The 26,185-nt window shown below is 34.7% G+C and overlaps 2 protein-coding genes across 20 annotated transcripts in view; one reads left to right on the top strand and one right to left on the bottom strand.

Moving 5' to 3' along the window:
• Positions 1-18,169, top strand: part of FAR2 (fatty acyl-CoA reductase 2) — a 178,457-nt gene extending 160,288 nt beyond the window's left edge. For 11 of the 17 annotated variants that reach the window (XM_013988334.3, XM_021092128.2, XM_084956445.1 and 8 more), the window contains 3 exons: positions 6,014-6,143; positions 8,993-9,120; positions 10,565-12,472. In XM_013988334.3, coding sequence (XP_013843788.1) covers positions 6,014-6,143; positions 8,993-9,120; positions 10,565-10,727 — 421 coding nt within the window. In that variant the 3' untranslated portion in view covers positions 10,728-12,472. Of the gene's footprint in view, positions 1-6,013; positions 6,144-8,992; positions 9,121-10,564; positions 12,473-17,884 lie in introns of those variants that run through there. The other 6 variants (XR_014803677.1, XR_014803681.1, XR_014803680.1 and 3 more) reach the window with 1 other exon arrangement.
• ERGIC2 (ERGIC and golgi 2) overlaps positions 17,774-26,185 on the bottom strand; it is a 47,157-nt gene continuing 38,745 nt past the window's right edge. For 2 of the 3 annotated variants that reach the window (XM_005655651.4, XM_085024546.1), the window contains 4 exons: positions 22,594-22,691; positions 19,569-19,731; positions 18,433-18,515; positions 17,774-18,257 (listed from right to left, as the gene is read on the bottom strand). In XM_005655651.4, coding sequence (XP_005655708.1) covers positions 18,195-18,257; positions 18,433-18,515; positions 19,569-19,731; positions 22,594-22,691 — 407 coding nt within the window. In that variant the 3' untranslated portion in view covers positions 17,774-18,194. 3 annotated transcript variants of the gene reach the window in all.

Genomic DNA, 26,185 nt, shown 5'->3' with positions numbered 1-26,185 from the left:
GTTTATGGGGGTCCAAGAAAGAGAAAAGAGAGAGAAGAGGCCTGAGAAAATATTTGAAGATATTTCCAGCCAAAAAATTTCCCTAACATAGGAAAAGAAACAATCACACAAATCCAGAAAGCATAAAGAGTCCCATACAGGATAAATGCAAGGAGGACCATGCCATGACACATGTTGTTTGAACTGACAAAAATTAAAGACAAAGAGAAAATATTAAAAGCAACAAGGAGTTCTCTTGTGGTACAGTGGGTTAAGGATCCAGCATTGTTACTCAGTGGCTTGGGTTGCTACTGTAGCATGGGTTCAAACCCTGGCTTGGGAATTTTCACATGCCATGAGTACAGCCAAAAAAAAAAAAAAAAAGCAACAAGGGAGAATCACCAAATAACATTAAAGGGAATCCCCATAAAGTTTTCAGCTAGTTTTTTAGCAGAAACTCTACAGAGTAGAAGGGAGTGGCATGATATATTTAAAGTGATGAAAGGAGAAAAACCTACAGCCAAGAATACTCTACCCAGCAAGGCTCTTGGTTAGATTTGAAGGACAAATCAAAAGCTATAGAGACAAACAAAAGCAAAGAAAATTCAGCACCACCAAACCAGCTTTATGACAAATGCTAAAGGGACTTCTAAAAGTAGAAAAGAAGAGGCCGTAAGTAGAAACAAAATTATGAATGGGAAAGCTCACTGGTAAAGGCAGACATACAGTAAAGTAGGAAATAATCCATGTACAAATATGATGTCAAAACCAGTAGTCATGAGAAGAGGAGAGTACAAATACAGCATATTGGAAATGCATTTGAAATTAAGAGAGCAGCAACTTATAGAGATGGCTATATCAAAACCTCATAGTAACCATAAACCAAAAATCTACAATAGATACACAAATGAGAAAATGCAAACAAATACTACACTAAGAATAGTCATCAAATCACCAGAAAAGGGAACAAAAGAGGAAGAGAAGAAAAAAGACATACAAAATCCAAAATAACAAAATGTCAATAAGAACATACATATTGATAATTACCTTAAATGTAAATGGATTAAATGCTCCAACCAAAAGACACAGACTCAGTGAATGGTTACAAAAATAAGACCTATATATATGCTGTCTACAAGGGTCCCAATTCAGATATAGGGACACACACAGACTGAAAGTGAAGGGATGCGAAAAGGTACTCCATGCAAATAGAAATCAAAAGGAAGATGGAGTAGCAATACTCATATCAGACAAAATAGACCTTAGACTGTTATAAGAGACAAAGAAGGACACTGCATAATGATCGAGGTTTCAATCTAAGAAGAAAATGTAACAAGTGTAAATATATATGCACCCAACATAGGGGCACCTCAATATATAAGATAATTGCTAACAGCCATAAAAAGAGAAATTGACACTTACACATAGAGGGAGGCTTTAACATCCCGCTTACATCATTGGACAGGTCATCCAGGCAGAAAATCAAAAAGGAAACAAGGCCTTAAATGATGCATTAGATCAGATGGACTTAATTGATATTTATAGAACATTCCATCTGAAAGCAGAATACACATTCTTCTCAAGTGCACATGGAACATTCTCCGGGATAGATCACATCTTGGGTCACAAATCAAGCCTCAGTAAATTTTAAAAACTGAAGTCATATCAAACATCTTTTCTGACCACAACATTGTGAGATTAGTAATCAACTATACAGACAAACTGAAAAAACACAACTCATGGAAGCTATAAAATGTTCCTAAATAGCCAATGGATCACTGAAGAAATCAAAGAGGAAATTAAAAAAAATACATAAAGACAAATGAAAACATAGTGATCCAAAACCTATGGCACACAGCAAAAGCAGTTCTAAGAGGGAAGCTTATAACAATATAATCTTATTGTATTGTTATAATAAGAAAGATCTCAAATAAAAAAAACCTAACCTCATACCTACAGCAACTAGAGAAAGAAAAAGTAACAAATCCCAAAAGAAAGAATCACAAAGATCATAGCAGAAATAAATGAAAGAGACAAAATAACAGAAAAGATCAGTGAAACTAAAAGCTAGTTCTTTGCAAAGATAAAATTGAATCATATGTGTATATATATATATATATGTGTGTGTGTGTGTGTGTGTATATATATATGTGTGTGTGTGTGTGTGTGTGTGTGTGTGTGTGTGTGTGTGTGTGTATTTGTGTATGTCCCCAATGGGGGACAAACACACAAAACAGTATTAATGAGAAGCCCCAAAGGACCCCTACTTTAAAAATCCTTTGTCATAAAGATGTTAAATGTTAAGGAACTTGTTTGATGAATTCAGCAAATAAAGCAACTGAGATTGTGTCTGAAATTTTCTAATTATTAGATAACCTTAACATGTACAACAATTGTAATAGCCTCACATATACACATAGGAAGATGAATGATGATCTCATTTCCATTCTCTCAACAACTCAAGGAGAATATTCTCATCATCCCAATTTTACAAGTGAAGAAATAAAAGCTAAGAGAAGAAGAGTTCCTGTTGTGGCTCAGAGGAAGTGAACTCGACTAGTATCCATGAGGATGTGGGTTTTGATCTCTGGCCTCATTCAGTGTGTTAAGGATCTGGCATTGCCACAAGCTGTCGTGTAGGTCACAGATGTGGCTCCGATCTGGCGTTGCTGTGGCTGTGGCTGTGGCTGGCAGCTACAGCTCCAATGGACCCCTAGTCTGGGAATTTCCATATGTCATGGGTGCAGTCCTAAAAAAAAAAAAAAAAAAAAAAAAAAAAAAAAAAAACCTAGGGGAAGAATTTTAAGCAGTCTTAAAGTGACAGAAAAGTGTTAAAGAAACCTGAGCTCAATTACTACCACCTGGAAATGAGTGGTGAGTACAGGGAACAGGTAGAGTGAAAGTGTGCTGATGCTGAGACAACTCTGTGACCATCCAGCTGTGCGACTTAAGACATGTCCTTTTCTACCCCTGTCTCACTTGAATATTATGTGTCTGAGGAGTGATGATTATCATAATTACCAAAGGCAATTCCTGCCATCAAGAATCAGAAGCATGAACAGTGTTGCCTTTCGTGGTGGCCCTTTTTAATGGAAGAAGTCTCTCTCAGCAAATAACTGAAACTTAGGCAATGTAGAATTTATCCAGAGTTTCAGAGACCTTACTTTGAGTTCGTAACTTGTTAATTGCCAGTTTCTTCTTGGGCAAGGTGAAAGAGGGGATACTGTGGCTGTGGGAAAATATTTGTATGACAGGCTTTATTAAACAAAGATGGGAAAAGAAGAAAAACCAAACATTGCTGGCAGAAATGCAAAAGCCTTTAAATTATATCAGAGTTGGGAAAATACCTGGATAAAGAAGAAAGTTCATTAAGTAGAAAAGAAGAACAAAAGAAAGAGCCCAACCAAAATATTTAAGTATTTTGTTTGTTAGAAATTAAATCGTGATATTTGTGGGCAATGGGTAGGTTTGTTTTACAATAGGAATTTTAAGAATAATCTTCATGGCAGAAAATGTTAGGATCTTTCTGGACCCTTTCCTTGCCCAGATATGTTTGTGTGTCATTGTCTATGCATTTACAACTCTCTCTCTCTCTCTCTCTCTCTCTCTCTATATATATATATATATATATATACATATACATATATATACACACACATGCATATACATATATACACATATACATATGCATATATATACATATACACATATACACTTACATGTATATTGCTTTGCAGTAAGTATGTGCAACTGTACATGTATAAATCTATCCTACATGTTTTCTTTTTCACTTAATGTTCCATGGAAGTCTAAGCCGTTCCACTAGTACTGGCTTTCTTCTCCCCCTATTGCAAACAGTGAGCCAACTTGTGTTTTTTCCTAGAATGTGCCTTCAGGTCTGGGGAGGATGCTGAGGAGTGGGATTGCTAGATTGGAGGATTTCATGAAGGAAAGCTCTGTCAGTGTACATTACCACAACAGCATATTAAAGTACAAATCTCTTCTTTCTCACCCTCATTGATGCTTTGCAAAAATCAGTCTTTTGAATTGTCAAACTAATGACAAGGACAAGCTTATGTCACTTTGACTTGCATTCCCTTGATTGTTGGATGGGCTGGGTCTTCATTTGTGTATTGAACATTCAAGTTTTCTGTGCTATGAGTCACCTGCTTCTATTTCCCATGTATTTTTAAATTTTTTTAATTGAAGTATAGTTGATTTAGTGTTTCAGGTATACAGCAAAGTGATTCAGTGATACACATTTTTTAAATAAAAATGTATTGAAATCATATCAATTCCATCAGAGTTGTAGAATGGCTAAGATTGTCTGGGCTGCTATAATAGAATATGAGACTGGGTAGCTTATAAACAACATTATTCACAGTACTGGAGACTGGGAAGTCTAAGATCAAGGTGCTGGTAGATCTGCTAAGGGCCCACTTCCTGGTTCCCAGAGAGCTGTGTTGTCTCTGTGTCCTCACACACTTTCAGGGTTAAGGGAGCTTTCTGGGGTCTCTTTTATAAGGGCATTTCCCACTTCCCAAAGTCTCCTTCTTGAAGTACTATCACATTAGGAGGAACAGGTTTCAGCATATGAATTTTGAGGGGATATAAATAGTCTATAGCAAAGATGTTAAAAAAAAAATAGCTAAATGGGCCCCTATCATGACGCTCATAGTGAGTCTACCTTCTTGCCTAAGAAATTCCCATGATACAATGAGAGAAGTACCTCTTGAGTCATCGAGGATATGCACAGTAGGATTTGACCAGAAATAAAAGCAAATTTCCAAAATAGCATAATAAGTCATTATTTGGTCAACTATAGTAATCGCTATTACCAAGATTAGCCTAACTAAGACAAAAATAAAATATTCTATAGGTTAAAGGTGATTTATAGTCAGAAAACAGCTTTGAGCATTAGCTATGTGACTTTGTCCTTATTAATTCTTCTATAAAATGAAGATAAATAATATAGAGGAGTTACCTGGTGGCACAGTGGGTTAAGGATCTGGTGTAGTCACTGCTGTGGCTCACATCATTGCTGTGGCACAGGTTTTATCCCTGGCCCAGGAACTTACGCATGACACAGCTTGGCCAAAAAAAAAAAAAAAGAAGAAGAAAAGTACAGATCCTGACTACCTCACAGAATCATATTATGAGGATCAAATAAGATGGCATACGAAAATTGCTTTTTATAAATTGTTATAAAATTAGGAAGTTCAAATAGCAGAGCTAGTCAAGGGATTAGAAGATATGGTTCACCTTAAGTAATTAGACACAGGGGGTGAAATTACAAAAGCAGAGGCATTTTGAGGTCCATCAAGTCCATTAAGTCCATCAAGACTTTGGCTTTGACTCTTACCATATGATTATGGACACTTAATCTTTCTTAAGCTTATTTGCCCATTCATAGAAATGCAGATAGATGACTACCTAACGCAGATGTTATAGGATTTGGTGCAGATGTTTTTAAAAATTATCAGTATTATATCTGAGTTGATTATTAACAAATAAATCTACTCTTAAATCTGCATTACAGTTAACAACTGTTTTCAGTTTACCAGAAGCTGAGTCGCCATTTCTGCTTGGAAGTTATATACTGAGACCTTGAATCAATCAATTTAAAAAAAAAAAAAATCCAAGAACATATAATAAAGAGAAATAAGTTTTCTTATTGTCTACCTCAGAATTCAAAGAATGAACAGTATGTCATTAACGGTGGATATCTGGCTCAGCTTTTAAAATGTTTGTAGCTCTTGAGAAAGAGACGGTAGAAAAGAGGAAGAGAATAAGTTTGGTGGTAGTAAAGTGCCTGATAGAACAAGCTCCTTTAGATTCATCCCCTTCCCTCCTTTCAACAGAGTTAACGTGAAAGAAAAAAGAATAAGAGTTTTAATAAGGAATTGGGAGAAAGAGGGACAAATTATGTTCACATGTTTTTTTTTCAAACATTTTCACATATCCCTAGAGAGTAGCAGGGGAGCAGCCATGTGTGGTGCATTGATATTTGCTCCTTTTTAACCTTTTACCTCAGGATGACAAAGCTCATGAATCGGCTTTTAAGAACTGTTTCCATGCTGGAGTATTTCATCAACCGGAGTTGGGAATGGAGCACAGACAACACCGAAATGCTGATGTCGGAGCTGAGTCCCGAGGACCAGAGAGTGAGTACAGCACTGACTTAACAGGAAAGCCTTACTCATTCAGAATTTAGAATTATTCAACCTGGAAAGCTGATGAATTAAGGAAGTTTTAGTTACATACACAGAATCAATCTTTCTTTTTTCTTTTTCTTTCTCCTTCCTTCCTTCCTTCCTTTTCTTTCTTTCCTCCTAAGAAACTCTGTGAATGCTGACATTTTCCTGCAACACAATTGCAGTAAATAATATAGGTAAGAGATCTGGGTTCTTAGCCTTTGGTTAGATCCTCATTGCTGTTCTGCAGTCCTGTCCCATAGACTTTGTTTCAATCCTAAGCACCGCTATCTTTCTGCTAACCTCCAAAACATATGACTTCAATGAAAAAAAAAATTTTATTGCTTAGAAACTCTCTCATCAGCTGTTCCTGTCAAATCAAAATCATTCTGTATCTCCAAAGCTTCAGTTCCTTATTTCTTATCTTTTTAAAGCTAACCCCTCCTCCTCTGCATTCTAGCCCATCTAAGACCTTCTTTCTCTCTAGCACTGTCAGTCTTCCTCCATATAATGCTTTATCTTTGACAGTCCCGACTTCTGTTTCTCAAGACAGGCCTTCACTTTAATTGCTCAATATTAGTGCTTCTTAGTCACAAACATTTAGTCCTGAAACCTTAACATATTCTGAAATTCACAAATACAGAAATCTTCTATACTGCTGACATGTCCCAAGCTTTGTTTTTGCAGTTACTTGTCCCCTGAGCATATCCTTAGTTTTCAATTAAGTTTTAAAGTTTTCACTCTCTTGGTGGACATTTTCCACTAAAATTTCTTTTAAAAAGAAAAATTTCTTGATTTATCTTGTGCTTGTCCATATGTAGAGGAAACCGAGTCAAAATGAGAAGTGAATGTCAGATGCTACAGCTAGCCTCACCTGCCAGCTCCTACATACCAGCCTCATAAAGCATGATTCAAATCCAAGTCCTAGAATTACTTCACACCATGAAACCTAAGGGTTACTTGCAGTCAGATATTATAAATGTTATATTAACTAACCAGTTGAGATTTAGAGGGATATTTTAACTGAATTATTGCTGAGTAACTCTAAAATTGACATGAAATAGAGCTTTTTTCAGAAATGTTTACATACCTTGTATAGACAGAACTCTTCTAAGCACCTTTGACATGCATGATAATGATCAACCAGCTTATTTAAAAAAAACAGAAAAAAACAAAAACACCTCAAGCTATTATAAATTACTTTAAAAATTAGCTTCAAATATGTAGGCTTATCTTTACCGCATTTTTCCCATGGTATTTACCCATCCAAATAATTCAAAAGATAATAAGCTTAGAGTTTCATTTTTGACACTTTACAAATATTTTTAGCTAAAAAAAACCTAAAAATTTGGTGAAAAAAAAATCAAAATGCAGTGAGTTTAACACATGCTTTCAAAATATCTTAGCAAAGTTAATAATAGTCCTGAATACTTGCCAAATTCTGGCATGCCTCAGAATTCAGTTTGATTTGCCCTATGGAATGAGGATTCCAAACTAGGGCTTCATTGAAACCTAACTTAAAATATGGAATAGTATAAAAATAAATGTCTTCCCAATCTAGGCGCTTTGGAACTACTTAAAAATTTAAATGTGAAAAACAAATTAAAAAATAAATAAAAATAAATGTCTTTGTTTATATAGATAAGTAACATTTAGTAATACTGTGGAAAATAAACATATCCATACCAAGTAATACAGAATTACTTTTGGAAAGCAATTCAGCTTTTGGATAAGCCTCTGAAGCTCTCTGGAACTCAGTCTCATCTGCCTTGTTAATATTCCAACTTATTTCACAAAGATTGAGATAACTTGCAATGAAAACAGGTAAAGAACAAAACAAATAAAACATCAAACTAGGGAAAATATGTATTAAAATATGAAGTCAAGAATGAGAATGAAAAAAAAAGAACACTCATGTAGTCTACGCAATACTACTGCGCCAGTACAGTTAGGCAGTGAATTTGTTCTTAAGATTTTCGGTGGCAAAGTGAAAAGGAAATAATTTCATAGCATTTTCTGTCTTAAGAGGAGAAAATACTCTTGTGTTCTAAGAAGCAGAGCTTTTCTTACCACTCTAAATGTTTCTGAAGGGATTTAGTAGCATACCAAGAGACATGATGGATAACATCTCTAAAGTAAATATAGAATATAAATTCTAAGTTAGTGCTTAAGACTTTGCTTTTCAAAGTTTACCTTAATCAGCATAAAGAAGTAGTGATATTGTAGCAAAGGAAAAGACATATAATTTGTTTTAGTAACTAACACATTATTCTATCACTTTAAAAATTTAGCCCTCATTTACTTCAAATAAAATTGGCTTTACCAGAATAATACCAGTTCCTTCAAATTTTCTAGACTTCCTAAAGGTCAAACGTATGTGCTTGAACCATGTTTAAATATTCCTATGTATGGAGTTCCTGTTGTATCTCAGCAGTAATGAACCTGATTAGTAGTATCCATGAGGATGTGGGTTCAATTCCTGGCTTTGCTCGGTGGGTTAAGGATCTGGCATTGCCATGGCTGTGGCATAGGCTGGCAGCTGCAGCTCTGATTCCATCCCTACCTAGCCTGGGAATTTCCATATACTGTGTGTGTGGCCCTAAAAAAAATAAAAAATAAATAAAATATTCCTATGTAAGTGGTAATCCATATGGTCACTGCCTTTAAAAATAACAGCTCAAATATCTCTTTTGGAGGGATACAGCCAAAATCTTCCAAACTGAACATCATTCATTTATGTAAAAGAAACTTCCTCAAATGGACACAGTGATTGTCGACAGTACAATTCTGACATTCCATAATGTCTTCTTCCCTTTCAGGTATTCAACTTTGATGTGCGCCAGTTGAACTGGTTGGAATACATTGAAAATTATGTTTTAGGAGTTAAGAAGTACTTACTGAAAGAGGATATGGCTGGGATCCCAAAAGCAAAGCAACACTTAAAAAGGTAAGTATAACTCATTAGTTAATATTTCTGAGCATATGCCACGTGTATCTGATTTATACCAGACATGAAATTTGAGTAGGGGAGAGGAGGAATTAATATTTTGACCTTTATACTATGTCCTATAATTCACTGTTTCATTTTGACCTCATCATACCCCTATGAGGCAGGTATTATTTTTGTTATCCCATTTTTATCAAAGAGCTATTTAAGTTCAAAGAAGGTAAGTGGGCAAGTCACACACTGTAAGTGCAGGAGTTGGACCCAAAGTTCTGTTTCCTTTTACCACACATCCTGTCCTAATGTGATATAAAGAATACTCAACAACAGGAAAACTATTTGAGCTAGTTAACATGGCAAATCAATTAACCACTCTGCAAATCCTTCAACTGACTTAAATTTCTTCCAATAATTAATCCTTAAGGGACTTAGCCCCCTTGTCCATTATAAAGGTCCTTCAAAGCCTCCCATTGTGGCTCAGCAGAAACGAATCCAACTAGTATCCATGAGGATGCAGGTTTGATCCCTGGGCTCACTCAGTAGGTTAAGAATCTGGCGTTGTCATGAGCTGTGGTGTAGGTCGCAGATCTTGCTCATATCCCGCATTGCTGTGGTAGCTGTGGTGTGGGCTGGTGGCTACAGCTCCAATTCGACCCCTAGCCTAGGAACTTCCATATGCCATGGGTGCAGCCCTAAAAAGCAAAAAAAAAAAAAAAAAAGTATTTCATGATTTTTCACCTAGTGCTTTTAATTTCACTTGATCATTGCCTATATCCAGAATTTCATTAGGAATTGCGGAATTGATAGTCTGTCATTCTTTCTGCATTTATTAGCTAGAATCTCTCTAAAGAAAAACTTTTCCTGAAATGCAGTTCATCCAGGAAAACCAAGACATGCTTAATTCTTTTCCTTTACTAATTTGCAAAATAATAATAAATTGTTGTCCTCACAACCTTCAAAAAAATTATAGGGACAAAGAATTATAGCAGTCTGGCATAATTCTGGAAGAAGCAAAGGGTTTTTAATGCAGATGATAAGGGTGGGAAAAGTAAATTGCAGAGAGGAACCTTGAACAGCATGCTAAAAATTTTAGAACGTACCCTCTATTGAACAAGAACCAGTGAAGATTTGTGATATATAGTAATATTATCAAAGTATACTTAAGAAATATTTATCATGCTAGTCATATTTATAAAACCGTTTAAAGCAGAGAGGTGTGAGAAATAGAAACTACTCAGGGGAATATCACAGAAACAAGATTACTCAGAAGGAATGTAGTGGAAATGAAAAGATATCAAAATCAAAAGACTACCAGGTCATGCCACATGCCCTGTGAGCACTTAATTATTTGCTGGTCATAACTAGGAAGAGATATGTTCATGTTTCATATAACATTGAAGAGTATTTGGTACTGTTTTCAACTTTGGTTGTGTTTGTCTGTTCTCAGGCTCCGAAATATTCACTACCTCTTTAATACTGCCCTCTTCCTCATCGCCTGGCGCCTTCTCATTGCAAGATCTCAGGTGGCTCGGAACGTGTGGTTCTTCATCGTGAGCTTCTGTTACAAACTCCTCTCCTACTTTAGGGCGTCCAGCACACTCAAGGTCTAAGAAAACTTGGCAAAGGTCTCTTACCTGGAACCTCTCAGATACCTCCAAAACAGCAACTGTAGTTCTCAAGATTAGAAAGTAATAGTTATGCCCAAGTTCGTTACTTGTCAAATGTGCTGTCATGTATTCATCCTTATTTAACTATATATTTTTATTTCAGTGAGAGAAGGAAAGCATATCCTAGTCTATCATCATACGTGTTTTAGGAAAAAATTGTTTCCTAATTCTCTGCCCTTAAGTATAAAACACCAGAGTAGGGCCATCTTCCCATATGCAGCTTTTTTTCCTCCATGAGGGGACTACTTTCAACTCAACAAACATGGAACAGTGAGCTATGCTAAAAAAAGACAGTTCTACCTTGGAAACCTTGGTGTACTCAGTATGAAGGTTTAAAATCAAGGTAAGTAGAGGAAGGTCTCAGCATCCTCAAAAATGCTGTAACAGAAATAATTCTCCACTGAAGTTTCTGCTTTCTTTTTATGTTACACTATGGAGTCTTGGTTGAAGGCTGGGGGAATTAGAAAAGTGGTTTCACACTTAATATTTTCCTTAACTATACTCACTTCTAAAACCTAAAATGAACCAAGAGGTATAGATAATTATGTATAGAAAGAGGGCTCAAGCATATTTTCATTGGGATTCAGTTTATTATGCTTGTAAGTAAAAATGAATTCTCATAATTTGAATTAAACAACTATTATTTCCAAATCTTTTGACCACAAATTTTCCTGATAATTTTCTCTTAAGAATTTCCCTCCTGTTCATCAGTCACCAAATCCCTTATATTTAAGCTTCTATTGCTCAGGCCTCACTTAGAGTGAGTAATATCTGAGGAAGGTCCTAGGCTAGAATCATACGAAACCCAAGCTTCTGACCTTTGCCACTGAGGAAAGCAAAATTTCAAATAAAATTTTAAATGCTAGCTTTAATCTTTCAGCAGAAATTGCTAGTAACTTGATCACTCCAGTTGCAGAATGTTACCTGTACAATGTGTAGAAGACAGACTTCATTACATGACTCTAAGTTTAGAAAACAGGTATTGTTTTAAAATATTTTTTTGTATAATGCAAATGAATTAGTGAAAACTATTCTCAAATTCCCATATAAATGTTGTTCCAACTTTCCTCATATATATAGAGGTGAGTGCAAGTTGGATTGCAATAGTTCATGTTAAAAACATGGAATATGATTCAGATTTAGTACCTGGGCCTAAGCAACTAAAAATAATCACAATTACTAGATAATTACACAAGCGTAAAATGTTAACAATGCCATTTATGCTCACTTTCCAGAATAACTGGTTAATAATTGGAAAGGCATGTCCCGGTGATCAAAGTGTTTAAGGACCACGAAGGCAGCTTCTGGCCCAATATTACTTGGGAATTTTTTCAGAACCCCGTAACAGGCATCTGGGGGGGGGGGGACTCTTCTGGGCAATGTCTTTCCCAATTTCACCTAAGTTCTGGGAACTACTTTCCAGGGCAGATAACTCAGCTCTGAAACAAAGCACCTGGTGATCTTCTGTTTGAGATGTTTGTATAATACTTTTGAGTTACACTGATTAAGGTATAAACTATAGATATGATAAAAATGAAATCAAGATATAATTCAATTAAGTTGGATAAAACTAATAGTTCTAAGAGTTTACTATCTTTTGATTACTGTGTGCTTCACCAATTCAATAAATTCCACTGATCAAGTATTCACATTTGACTTTCAATTAAAATGAAAATTTGAATTAAAAATGGTTTTCTCTCTTCTCATATCTTTAATTGCTGACCACTGCCAATAGCGCTCCTCCCTCCTCCCTAGAAAAATGACACAATTTAAAGAAACCATATGAATATAAATTAACACATACCTATAATGCCTCAATCTTTCTGACACCATTAATAGGGTTACATTTATGTGCTAAAGTATGTTTTACCTGTGGCATTAGGGAAATGGCACAAAGTTCTCTTATGATGAGTGAGCAGTAAAAGTAGCTATCTGTACCAAAGAAAATCCCTTATTTTACATCAAGACCAATTAACAATTACTTGAGTACCTCATATACACAATCCAATTAGAACCTACTTTTGGGGAAAGGGGGATGGTAAGTACAAAGAAAAGGTATATTTAAAAAGAAGGTTTGATAATCCCTGTATTTTGCACCCAACAAAATACCTGATATAGTAACAAACATGACAGAGTTGAAGATAGTCAGCACCTGAGGCAATTTTTTTATACTAGAAAAAAGTTTTCTGATGGGCACACCAATCAGAAAAAAACATTTCTCACAATTGTATACTAACCTAACATCATCTCCAGTTAAACAGCTCATTTAAATAACTGATTTAGAATCTCAAGGTAAACAGACTGACCTGAGGAGGGACAAACACACAAATAGTGTGTTATCTCACAGTGAACATAACAAAGTAGGTCAGCCTAATTCCCAAGAATATCAGTAATTTTCAAAGTTCTCGTGAATGACATGCAAATTTCTACGTAGCTATTTTTCTCTGGAACTACAAATCTAATAACTATGTTCTGGGAACATAAGCAGCTGTCTATAGTAAAAAGTAACAGTTGTCCCATGTGCCCACAGAGAGGTATGGAAAAATACTCACTGCATAGAAATATATATTTTTTTAAATGTAACAAAATAAAACTAGAAAATTCTAGTTTTAAGATGTAACCGGCTTGAGACACAGGAGGGCCCTGTGAGGTGTAAATAAATTATGGCAAAAGATACTTAACTGAAACTGAGTTTTAATAGCTAGGAACAGCTGACACATAGATAAATATTTTAGGTGTGTCCCCAATTTATGTGTAATAGCAGTTCCAAGATGGACTGTGAAGGGGTTGGAGAAATGTGAAGTTGGGCAACTTTCATCAATCCTAGAAAAATACCTTTAAGAAATTAAAAGTGGAGTTCCTGTCATGGCGAAGCGGAAACGAATCAGACTAAGAACCATGAGGTTGCAGGTTCGATCCCTGGCCTCACTCAGTGGGTTAAGGATCCAGTGTAGCCATGAGCTATGGTGTAGTTTGCAGACACGACTCGGATCTGGTGTTGCTGTGGCTCTGGCATAGGCCGGTGGCGGCAACAGCTCCGATTAGACTCCTAACCTAGGAACTTCCATATGTCATGGGTGTGGTCCTAAGATATGGCCCTAAAAGGACAAAAAGACAAAAAAAAAAAAAATTACAGTAAGTATAATACAAGAAATCACCAAATTGACTTGCATAGTTTCTTGAAAACAGGATAGAAAAAATTTACAAAGTATTTATTACATAATTATATGCTCTGCTGCTGAAGATCTGCTTTAGTATGTAGCTTTCATCAATGTATACTTTCCCCCACACCTTCTCTTACTGAAGATCTGCTTTAGTATGTAGCTTTCATCAATGTATACTTTCCCCCACACCTTCTCTTACTGAGTTTTACCTTAAAATTATACAAATAGAATGAGTTATATTTGAGAGTCGTCAATCTAATATCTTTTGGTAAATACTGAAATAGAACTTTGGAATTGACAAAACTATTTAAATGTTCTGCTGATTATAATCTTACAGTCAACTGTTTAGATTTATATAGTAAATCAACTCAATTTTCATCACTCATTCCTTCTTAACACAGACATATAACATAAATCCAATCTCATACACCAATTTAGCTCCATCTAAAGCAAAAGAAAATAAAACTGAGTGATAAAGAGTGCTGCAGTTTTCCTAGGAGGAAAAAGAAGTTCAAGTATGAGGAACTGAGGCTTATTTGGGGGAACATGATTGTAAAAGGACAAAGAAATCACTGTATAATTTGTTATTTTATTTGTTATTTTATCCAAATGTTTACGATTGAGACACTGAGTCTTTTGTGTTTTTTCCTTTTAGAACAAAAACTGTAAGAAAAAATATCCAAGGCAGTTTGTTTCCTACTCTTAAAATAATTCTAAGTGATTTCATCACTAAGATATTTCAAAAGGAAGGGAAACTACAGTAAAGAAAGAGTACTTGGATATTAATCCAAGCATCATAAGGTAGTGAAGAGACAGTGATCTATTTGAATAATGCTGACAAAGAGTGACTCACTTTGGCTTGAAGGTTTGTGCTAGAGCTCCAAACAGAAAGGGAAGAACTTAAGTACGAGGCTAAAGGGCATGATGAGATGATGAGATTTTAAAAGTCCTAAGGCTCATTGGAATGTTTCTCAAACTTAAGATTCAAAGTTTTAATTTTGAAGCAAAGAAGATGAATATAAATTTACTTTTTGATACTTGAATTACTAACCCAAGACATAGAAAGACAATGTGTAATATAGCTCTACTTATACCATTAAAAAATTAGGTGATCTTAGTTATTACTTTATGAATCCAAAGTTAAGTTTGCGTTAAAGATTATAAATTTTGCACTAGTAAATAATTTACCATAAAAATCCAGTGCTTTATATCATAAAATGTATATGAGAAAAGTGTAGTATTAATCATCTAAGTTAAAAATTAGAATAATTTTGTAATATTGTGTCAAGCTTTTCCAAAGAGGTAGTTTGAAGTTTACAAATAATGCAGCAGAGAATTAATCACCTAAACATTTCATCTCTTTTTACAGGCCAAAGTATGCAAACACAGTTAAAAAAACTCACTTCACAAAATTTGAGATCTCAACTTTTAAAATATTTGGATGGAATATGTACATACAGATATCATGAATTCCCTAATAAAAAGGACTGAGTAATAAAGTTAGGTATTCTGTTGGAGGCAGGCATAAGCCCAGGCATAAGCCAAGGCTACATAATAGGTGGTAGGGTGTTCTATGCAATGGAAATGAAATACGTGGTTGAGTAAAAAGCCCTACTATATCTTAACACGCTAGTATATTTCATCCACTATACAAAGAACTGGTCAGAAACTCAATACTTAGACTGTCCCAAATCTGACTCTGATTATTTGAGGAGTTTCAGATGGAAATCTTTAACTTTTAAAATGGAATCAATGGCAAAGTAGGATTTTGTTTCAAAGAAATTCCTTTTATAGTCAGTTTTAATGGGACAGATTAATTCCATTAAAATTTTAATATGGTATTTGTAGAACATGAAAACAAAACATATATATATGGAAACTATATATATATATGCCAAAATAATTTTAAAATCCTTCTTAAAGATACTATTATAATGCGAATTAAAAGAAAATAATTCTAAATCAATATAGCTTTTCCTATTTTATTTATTTATTTATTTTTGTCTTTTTGCCATTTCTTGGGCTGCTCCAGCGGCACATGGAGGTTCCCAGGCTAGGGGTCCAATCGGAGCTGTAGCCGCCGGCCTACACCAGAGCCACAGCAACGCGGGATCCGAGCCGCGTCTGCAACCTACACCACAGCTCACGGCAACGCCGGATCGTTAACCCACTCAGCAAGGGCAGGGACCGAACCCGCAACCTCATGGTTCCTAGTCGGATTCGTTAACCGCTGCGCCACGGGAATTCCACTTTTCCTATTTTAAAAAAACCTGAAACTTAGTTGAACTTTCTGACAAGCAGATTCACAGAACCAACCTTCAGTCTAAAATAGCTAAAATTCTAATTCTTTCTGATTAAAATTCCTTTTCCTAGTCTAACTTCATTGGAAATAATAAAGAAATCAGAAATACAGAGAAGGCCATTCATTATTTGGAATTTTCTGGATTCAAAAAATTTTCAAAGCATGTTTGTCACCTACTTAATCAATTAATCTAATGGTTCTTAATGATAAACTATATTTTAAACAATGATGCTTCTGTTATTATTTGCAAAATACCATTCTACATACACTTTAACTGCAAAGTAGTTTTATCAGTATTTCTCCTTCTCTTCATTACATTATCTGCCCCAATCATTTTCAAGGAAATATTTTTTTCTTTTACCTTGTAAAAGAAATTTGAAAAACTTTTAACTTGTGATGTCCTATTCTCTGAAAACCACCATTTTAAATCTAGTCTCTTAGTCTTAGCCTTTTATTCCCCACTTCCCTAAATGATTTAAATCATGAAAACTGACTGATGATTCTTCTACTATCATTAAGTACTACAAAAGGAAAAATGATGTTGGCACACACATTCCAAATTTAGTTTTTAAAGGTATCTGAGTAATATACCTCTCTCATTATTTTTAATCTTTTACAGTTTAGAAATTTAAAATCAACCTTTAAAATACTAAGAAGGCTAGACTAACACAATCCATGTCACATTCAGGACACTCTGCATATACTTCTTTCATAACACAGTTTTACAATTTAACAGACATTGTTTTAATATAACCTCTCAGAGCTGATATTATCTTATTTTACTTAAAATATTTGCCTCAGAGTTCTATTTTACTTAAAGTTACCCTGTTGCCCACTCATCACAACACATACAAAATATTCTATTTTTCCTCTTAATATTTTACTGATGATAAAATGATAATTTTTATCATTAGTAGATCTTTTAATTACTCATCCCTTACTCCTAAAGTATACCAATAATAAGGATCAGATGAGGAAACTCAGCATCTTTTTCTTTTTATGGCCACACCCAAGGCATATGGAAGTTCCCCAGCCAGGGACTGAATCTGAGCTTCAGCCATGACCCAAGCCACAGTTGCATCAATGCTGGATCCTTTAAACTACTGCACAGGGCTGGGGATCCAACCCATACCTCCACAGCAACCCACGGCACTGCAGTCATTCTTAACCCATTGTACCATGGCGAGAATTACTCAGCACCTTTTTTAAACATGTACTTTCTTCTCCCTATATAAGTGCCCACTGTATAATTTGTGAGTAATACCTCTGTTACATACTACAGCATCTATGGACCTGCCCCTTATAAGAATTTACCTTAGTCTTTCACGACCTTGCCTTGAATAATCAGAAAAGTCAACAGCAAGAGTTTAAAGAAAAGTAGTCCTAAGACCAAATTACTAGGTAAAAGGTCTTGTCATTATGGCTTAACAGTAATATGGCTATAACATAAGAACACCTCCCTCTTTTCCTTTATTAAAAATGTGACCTGACCACACTTTTTTAAAGTTTAGACTAGTTTTCCATATGTTTTACATATTTTATTCTGACACCATATCTTTTAAAAACAAAGAGATGCAAACATTTGCACTTATCAATGCCTTTTTCTTTAAATGTGGTTTGCTTCTTTCCTTCAGGCTCTTTGTCATCAAGAAGGTCTGATTTCGATACAGCCCATTTGCTATGAAAATATCAGAAGGGGTCATCTTCAAAGCAATACTCCAGTTGGGCTTATTCACTGATTAGATTAGCTGCATAATTTCTTCTGGGACATTTGTAACAGACACGACAAGTATAGGATTCAGTTTGGGTTTTTTTTCTTTTTTTCTCTATGTGAGAATCCTGCTTCTTAATTCATGTTTTCTTTGACTATATTGCACAATATTTTATTATTAAAAAAGGTTTTATGTCTCAGGCAAAAAGTTTTTCTCCTTTACTTGGGAGGCGCTAATGTGTGTTATTTTCTAAAAGAGGTAAGTGGTTGTCTGTGTGGCCATCTTCATAGGGAACCTGGGGACCAAAAAAAAAAAAAAAAAGACCAAATGTTAGTTTTACTCCTTACACTATTTCCTCTATACACAATGCTTTATTTTGGGCAATTTACTTCTGGGCAAAGAGCTACTATTTAAGTTTAACAATGATACTATGACTAAGAGATCAGCACCATTTATACTATACCACTTACAGAATTGACGGGTTTGTAGGCTCCAAGTCTGAAACGACAGTAAATTATTTCAACTATAAATTTTCCAATTCCATGTAGCATGCCTATAATGAAAAATAAGTTTATGTTTTTAATTAAATTATGCTTGTTACAAAATTATTTCGTAAGTTATTTATTCCCTAAATTTGTAAGTAAGAATGAAAAACTCAACTAATTAAAAAGGAGTAGAATAAGGATGGAAACAGTTTGCTTTATTCACTTCCACAGTTAAAAATATTAAGACAGTTCAATTTTAAAATGAATGCATTTATTTTCAAAATCACAAGGCCACATAATTTACGACCTTAACAAAGCAATCTTTCAAAGCTGTTTAATATATCTCACTCACACCTACACAATTGTAAAGAATAAATATTAGCACCACAAGTTTAAATGAATTTAAATAAGGCCGTGACAAAAACTTTCATAAGAAAAGCTATTCATTCATTTTAAAAATGTAATTCAAAGTACATAAACTATACTGAATAGGGGTTAGGATAAAGAAGGAACTGTTTCATTTGTTTATCTATTGCACTTAACTCTCAAATTTTCATGATTATAATTCTGCAAGTTATCTTTGAGAGAATCCCATAATGTGAGGGTGAAAAGGCCAACAATCATAAAAACATTACTGACTAAAAAATTTGGTTTCACATATTGTGTAGTTCAACATACCATAAGATATAATTTTACATCCTATACATGCAAAATACATGAAAAAGAAAATTTACACTAAAAGTATCTACTATTTCTAGGCATTTTCTCATCTAATCAATCCTACTTCCAAGTTGGATATTATTATTCCCATTTTTATAGAGAAAAAACAACTTCAGAAAATGCAGGTGCCCTACCCCAGGTTACCACCATACAAATGACAGCACATAGGTTCAACTCCAGGATCTCTCTAGCATACTAAGTAATCTCCCTTAAATCACTGAGCGCAGTAAACTTAGTTATATTTTATGCTTAATCAATATAATTTTTAAGATTTGAAATTTAAAGAAAGAGTTCCTTATCAAAACATGAGAATGTGTATATTTTACTTAAAGTAAAAGCATCCTGACTTTAGTGTTAACAACACTTCTAGAAATTAGACCAAAAAAGGAATGAAGCTTAACCTGTTGTTGAAAAGATTCCTCCAACAATACCACAGAGTCTTACAAAAAACTGCCAGAATGGCATATGTTCCTCAGTAACTGTCACCATCAGAGAACTGAGATCATATTTCATAAAAATCCCAGAGACTCCATGGCTGCCTGCAGCATGGTTTATGACACGTTCCTAAAGGAAGGCAAAAAAGAGAGACAGGAGGAAGAGACAAACAGGATTCATGTCATCAGGTTACTTGTATATAGTCAATATGAAACCCTACAGCCCTCTTACACAAGAGGGGCATCCAAGTCTCTTTATGCAATGTCCTATTACATGGAGCTCTCCAGAGATAAACAAATTATTCTGTATTCTTCATATAGTTAGCTTTTGAAGCAATCAAAAGAACGGATTCATTCTTTCCTATTTTCTCAAAAAGGTCACTTTACATACAAGGTTTCTACTGAGCTCAAGAGTTTACAACTATATGGCACATTCTTCATTGATCAAATCAATAAAAACTACATTTGTATTTTACCATCTTTTTAAAATATTTCTTTTCTAAGAATTTACAAAATAATTGCATTTATTTCCTGTCATTTAAAAACAAATAAATTTTACTTTGTTGTTCATTTTAAACTATGTAAGATATTGGTACAGGAAGAAAACAGAATGCATAAATTTCAAAGATATTTGAGCTACCAGTTCAGTTTTTAAAGGAATTTTTTTTTTTAAAAGGAATGTAACTAAAATTACACGTTGACATTCCCTTATGGTGCAGCAGGTTAAGGAGGTGGTACTGTCACTGCTGCGGCTTGGGTCACTGCCATGGTGCGGGTTCAATCCCTGGCCTGGGAACTTCTGTATGCCAGGAATACAGCCGTTAGAAAAAAGAATAAAATAAAATAGTAAAGCTACCATGGTGTGCACACTAAAAAAATACTGTTTTGCTCTATTCTATTTACACTTCAAAAGTCAAGTTTGTAAACTTCCTAATAAACTTCTATCATAGTGTGAAACACTGTTTTTTTATGACTTTTGTGTCAGGCCCTACCCATTTTTACTAAGCTATAACTAAACTGCAAGCTTTCGGAATACAAATAACAAGGGAAATTAAAACAATTTAATGTGGGCATTACAAAGCCTCTTTGCCTACTAGCACAAGACAGCCTTATAACCCACTGATCAATAGTGCAATAAAATAACCTCACCTTAAATTTCTGATATGTTCAATATCATGCCAAAATCATAAATATATTGTCATCACCTATATGAGTGTATGCTGTTTCAGGGATCAGGTTGTCTACATGACAAAAGATTCATGATGATTCACTTTTGGTTCTAGGACCAGTGAAGATCACTCTGCCTGTCCTTCTCATCTTCCACTTTACTAACTCCAATTACTCTTTTTTCTTTTTAAAGTGAAACACAAGCATTGCAGTTGCACTATCAGCACATACACATTCCACAAAGGTTAAATGGTCTGGTATTTACCTTTTTTTCTCTTTGATTTACTTTTGATATTTAAAATATATCCTGGAAATAATTTCATATCAGTATACAGATTCCTTCCTCTTTCTTTAATGGGCGCGCCCATGGCCCACGGAAGTTCACAGGGGCAGCTATACCATGGCTGCAGCGACAATGGATGCTTTAACCTACTTTGTCAGGCCAGGGATCAAACCCACACCTCTACAGCCCCCCACGCAGCTGCAGGAGGAGTCTTAACGTACTGCACCACAGCAAGAATTCCCTTTCTTTTTTTAAAGTTGTATGTTCTTCCATTGTGTGGATGTACTACTCATGTTGTTTCTAGTCTTCTGCCATTACAAATAACACAATAGTTTCAGACACACGGTATTTCTTCCCACTGTATCTCTGGATTAAATTTCTGGAAGTAGGATTGCTAGGTCGAAAGGTAACCTGCATATGTCATTTTGCATCTTGCCAGACTCCTGTCCAAGAGACTATGCTGTTTTGTACCTCCATAGTAATGTATGTATGCCTGTTTTCCCCAAAGCCTTGCCACTGTGTAGACTGTCTGACCTTCAGGTGTTGCCAGTCTTAGTAGAAATGGTATCTCCCCACCCATACAGAAACAGTAAAAAACACAATATATACCTGTAGACACGTTACCTTTCTCTCTCCCTCTGTATGTACACACACACACACACACACACACACACACACACACACACACACACAGTTATACATACTTGAGTTCCCCCACTGAAACTACTGGAAAAATTATAAACACATGACATCTCATCCCTAAAAACTTTTAGTATTTAATCTCCCAAGAACAGAAACATTCTATAATTATTGAGGGCATAGTCAACGTTAAGTTATAAGAAAATCTCCTATGGAGGAAAGCAAATTTTTAAAAGCACTTAAATTTTGTCTTGGAAGTCTTCTGGATACTAGTATTTAAATACTCACCATTATTGAACAAAACAAGGAAATATGGCTTATAAAAATAAAAAAATTTTTAAATTAAAAAAAAAAAACCCAAAGTATATGAGAAAGCTGTTAAACTATCCAATTCCAAAACTCTGTTCCTCGCTGTCAATATTTATAAGGCCACTCCACCCTTTGTCTCTCAATCAGATGAATACAAAGTACTAATTTTGAAAGGCAAACCCTTTAAATTTTCTGAGTCTCAATAACCATGCATGCCCTAGGGTAGATATATTAATTAAAAAATTACAGAGAAATCAGAAAAATCTGCTGGCCAATAAGAACTGCTTATATCAATACATGGAAAAACATTAAAAACTAAGATATTAAGTAAAATAATTATCATCAGAGATTAATAATTTTGCCTTAATTGCATAGAAAACATTCCAGATTTAAAAATCTACTTCTTTTCTTACTCTAAAACATACTAATCCCCATTTCTGATATACTATTGGCTTAAAATAAAATGTCAATGCATTTCAAAATGCCTACAAATTTTAAATGGGTGAGAACACTAAACTGAAACCCCAAGCTTATTTTGTAGCAGGACTAAACAATGCTTTAAAAAAATCATTTTACTAGTTGTTTTCAACTTACCCTTTCTGTCACAGAAAACTGGTGGGTGTCTGCTGAAATTTTATATGTATGTAGTTTTGTTGGCACAACTGTAATAAAATATTGGAACATCTGGTTGTCTAGAATATAAACAAGATGTGGTTTTTTCCCATCAATCCAGCAGCAATGAAACTACTGCCAAATACATCATCCTTGTATTAAATACACCTAATCTAAAATTTAATGCTACTAAGGACTTAATATCTAACAAAATTACTGTAAAAGAATCAATGAAAGCAATATATTCACATTTGGTAAAATTAGTTCTTAGCATAAAATAGTCACTCAGATACACAGACACACAACACACACACATATTAGAAGATGTCAACAAAGAATTAGTGACTTAGATATCCTTTATGATCATTATTATCCTTTTATCAAATATAGAAAATGAAGACAGTATTTCTTTATAGTATTAAAACTAATGAAAATAAAGTTACAATAGTATAACTACCACAAGACACATTTTCAGTTTCTATTAATATCTTAAGATAAATAAACCAAAACTGAATTAGCCATTGGATATATAAACCAAAATTTAGCCTTTGGATAAATACAAAGAATTGATACCACAGCAGGAAAATAACTAAAGAAACTACTCAATGATGGCCTGAGGTTACTCTGTAATCAAATGGATCATATTTATATGGTCATTAGGCATTTCTAGATTTCATACAAGTCATAAATACCAGTATATTACAAACTACTAACTTTAAACAACAATTCACATAATAAAATCCTGTTAATTCTCTAGGTCCATATTCTAGAAAATTTAGAGTTATTTATATTTAATAATTTAGACACATCAAATAATTTCAGTTAGGTTAAGTAAATAGGCCATCATTACATTTGACCTGAAAAAATGAACTTCACATAACATGGTAATAATTGTCTATGAAAACTGTGTGTACGAATCAAATGCATCAGTTTTAAACAGAAGTATGACACATTTTGACAAATGTCTCCCCATATGATCAGCACCACAATTAAAATATAAGACATCTTCATCGCCTCAAAAAGTTCCTTTGATCCCTCCGCATTCAATCTCTTCTATCTCTGGACCTAGGCCAACAACTAAGCTACCTTCTATTGCTAAAGACTAGTTTTGTCTATTCTAGAATTTCGCATAAATTGAGGTATACAGTACATACGTTTGTGTGTCTAGCTTCTTTTTCTCAGCATGACTAATTATTTCTATCAATTCAACTTCTCTTTTATCTCAGTGTAATTTAGAATAGGAGGGAGAAGGGTAAAACTGTAGAGAGGAGGAGAGGTAAGAGTAATGGGTCTCTTCAACACTAATACTGAACAAGTTTCTAACAAAATTAAACAAAGCCTGTTTCACTTTTACCATTTCTTAATTCACCTACTGCTTGTACCACTGTTCAAAAACAGTGAACACACTTATGATGGAGCATGATAATGTTGTGAGAAAAAAGAATGTATACATGTATGTGTAACTGGGTCACCATGCTGTACAGTAGAAAACTGAAAGAATACTGTAAATCAGCTATAATAGAAAAAAATAAAAATCATAAAAAAAAACAGTGAACAGTTTTTGGCCAGTTCTTTTTATTATTATTATTATTATTATTATTATTATTATTATTATTATTGCCTTTCTAGGGCCTCATCTATAGCATAAGGAAGTTGCCAGGCTAGTGGTCGAACCAGAGCTGTAGCCGCTGGCTACACCACAGGCATAGCAATTCGGGATCCAAACAGTATCTGCAACCTACACCACAGCTCATGGCAACACAGGATCCATAACTCACTGAGTGAGGCCAGGGATCAAACCTGTGTCCTCATGGATACTAGTCGGGTTCATTACCACCAAGCCACAAAAGGATCCCAGTTCTTCTGCTATTTTTTTTTTTTTTTTATTTAGGGCCACACCCTCAGCTTATGGAGGTTCCCAGACTAGGGGTCAAACCGGAGCTGTAGCTGCCAACCTACACCATATCCACAGCAATGCGGGATCTGAGCCATGTCTGCTACCTACACCACAGCTCATGGCAACACTGGATCCCTAACCCACCGAGCTAGGCTAGGGATCAAACCCGTGTCCTCGTGGATACCAATCAGGTTCGTTAACCACTGAGCCATGAAGGTAACTCAGCCCAGTTCTTTTACTATTAATTTCATCTTAAATCCTAAATATTATCACAGATAATATTAGAGCAAAAGGGTGTCAACATAGTCTACCACTATCAACTGCGATGGTCTTCTGTTTCAGCCTTTGATTTGTTCTTTGATGTAAGGGGGACTGATCAATCTATACTTATTTTTGAAGTGTTAAAAATAGCAAACTGAAAGTGCTAGGAGAAAAGGTGTTCAAGTATTAAGTAGTTATGGAAAAAAAAGATGAAGCTGAGAGTGGTGAGGCAATATCCAATGCTGTACACATGGGTGGCATAATTAGACTTGAGGGAAACAATGTAAGACAAAGGAAATCTTACCACATGAGGAGTGAAGTGCCAGTGCAATAAATAGTAAACAGTGAGGGTCAAAGTAATGTGAAAGGGAAACTGGAAACCTTGTAAGCTCTGGCCGGAGAAATACCAAAGACCTATCAGTCTAATGCTAACTCAAGAAAAGGTTATCGGGTCAGTTCCCATGTGGCACAGCGGGTTAAGGATCCAGCATCACAGCAGCTGTGGTGCAGGTTGCAACTGAAGAATGAGTTTAATCCCTGGCTGGGGAACTTCCACATGTCATGGGTGGGGCAAAAAAAAAAAAAAAAAAAAGAAAAAAAGGCTATCAGTTTGTTAGATAACTTAAAGGTGAGGCAGGGGGTTAAATGCTATTGCATGAGATTTTGTTCTAAGTCACAAATTGTTCCAAAGGTTATAGGTCTGTTCAAATCAGTTCAGCATTAAAGATATCATAGTGAAGGACTCCTCTCAAAACTCCTACATCAAGGAGGGAGTAGTTACCTGAACCAAACAGATTTGTAATGCTGAATTTTTTCCTTTCCCAAAAAAGAGACCCAATAGAACACATATTAGGAAGAACAGTATACCTGCTTTAAAGTTTTGAATAACCTAGTAACACTCATCTAATGGCATTTTATAAAAAACTCTAAATACCTCTTAGTTTTCCTGAATTTAGGAATAAGTAAACTTGAAGGGTCTTTTGAAAATTAATCTGGTCATATTTAGAACTGCTTTTTTACAAAAATGTATAGTTCATTTTAGCATCTTAAAACAAAGTATTACCCAATGAGCATCTCATGCAGTATTTAATGTATTTTGTTATAGAATGAATATATATTTAATGACATTATACAGAATAGAGCCTTAATTCTTTAGGTTTCTACTCACCTATTACCAAATTTAGTACACTGAACTTTCCTTAAGTGAAACATTCCCTTACAAACAAAATATCCATGAATGTAAGTCAGTATTCTAAGTAAAACATCTTTAATGTTATCTGATTATAACATTATGCTAAGAGAGTAAAATACTGAAAAGAACATTAATCTATTTGAATGAGAAAGGAAATCCTTAATTACAGTTTTGTAAAGGCAAGAATTCCTAGTAGCACAGGAAGCTTTAGCCATCCTTAAGGC

Source organism: Sus scrofa, chromosome 5 (assembly GCF_054392235.1).
Source record: "Sus scrofa isolate SSC_HxYL_T2T_F1_AM1 chromosome 5, Sscrofa_HxYL_maternal_Yorkshire_Landrace_v2.0, whole genome shotgun sequence".
NCBI lineage: Eukaryota > Metazoa > Chordata > Mammalia > Artiodactyla > Suidae > Sus > Sus scrofa.
This window is presented reverse-complemented; position numbering and strand designations above follow the sequence as displayed.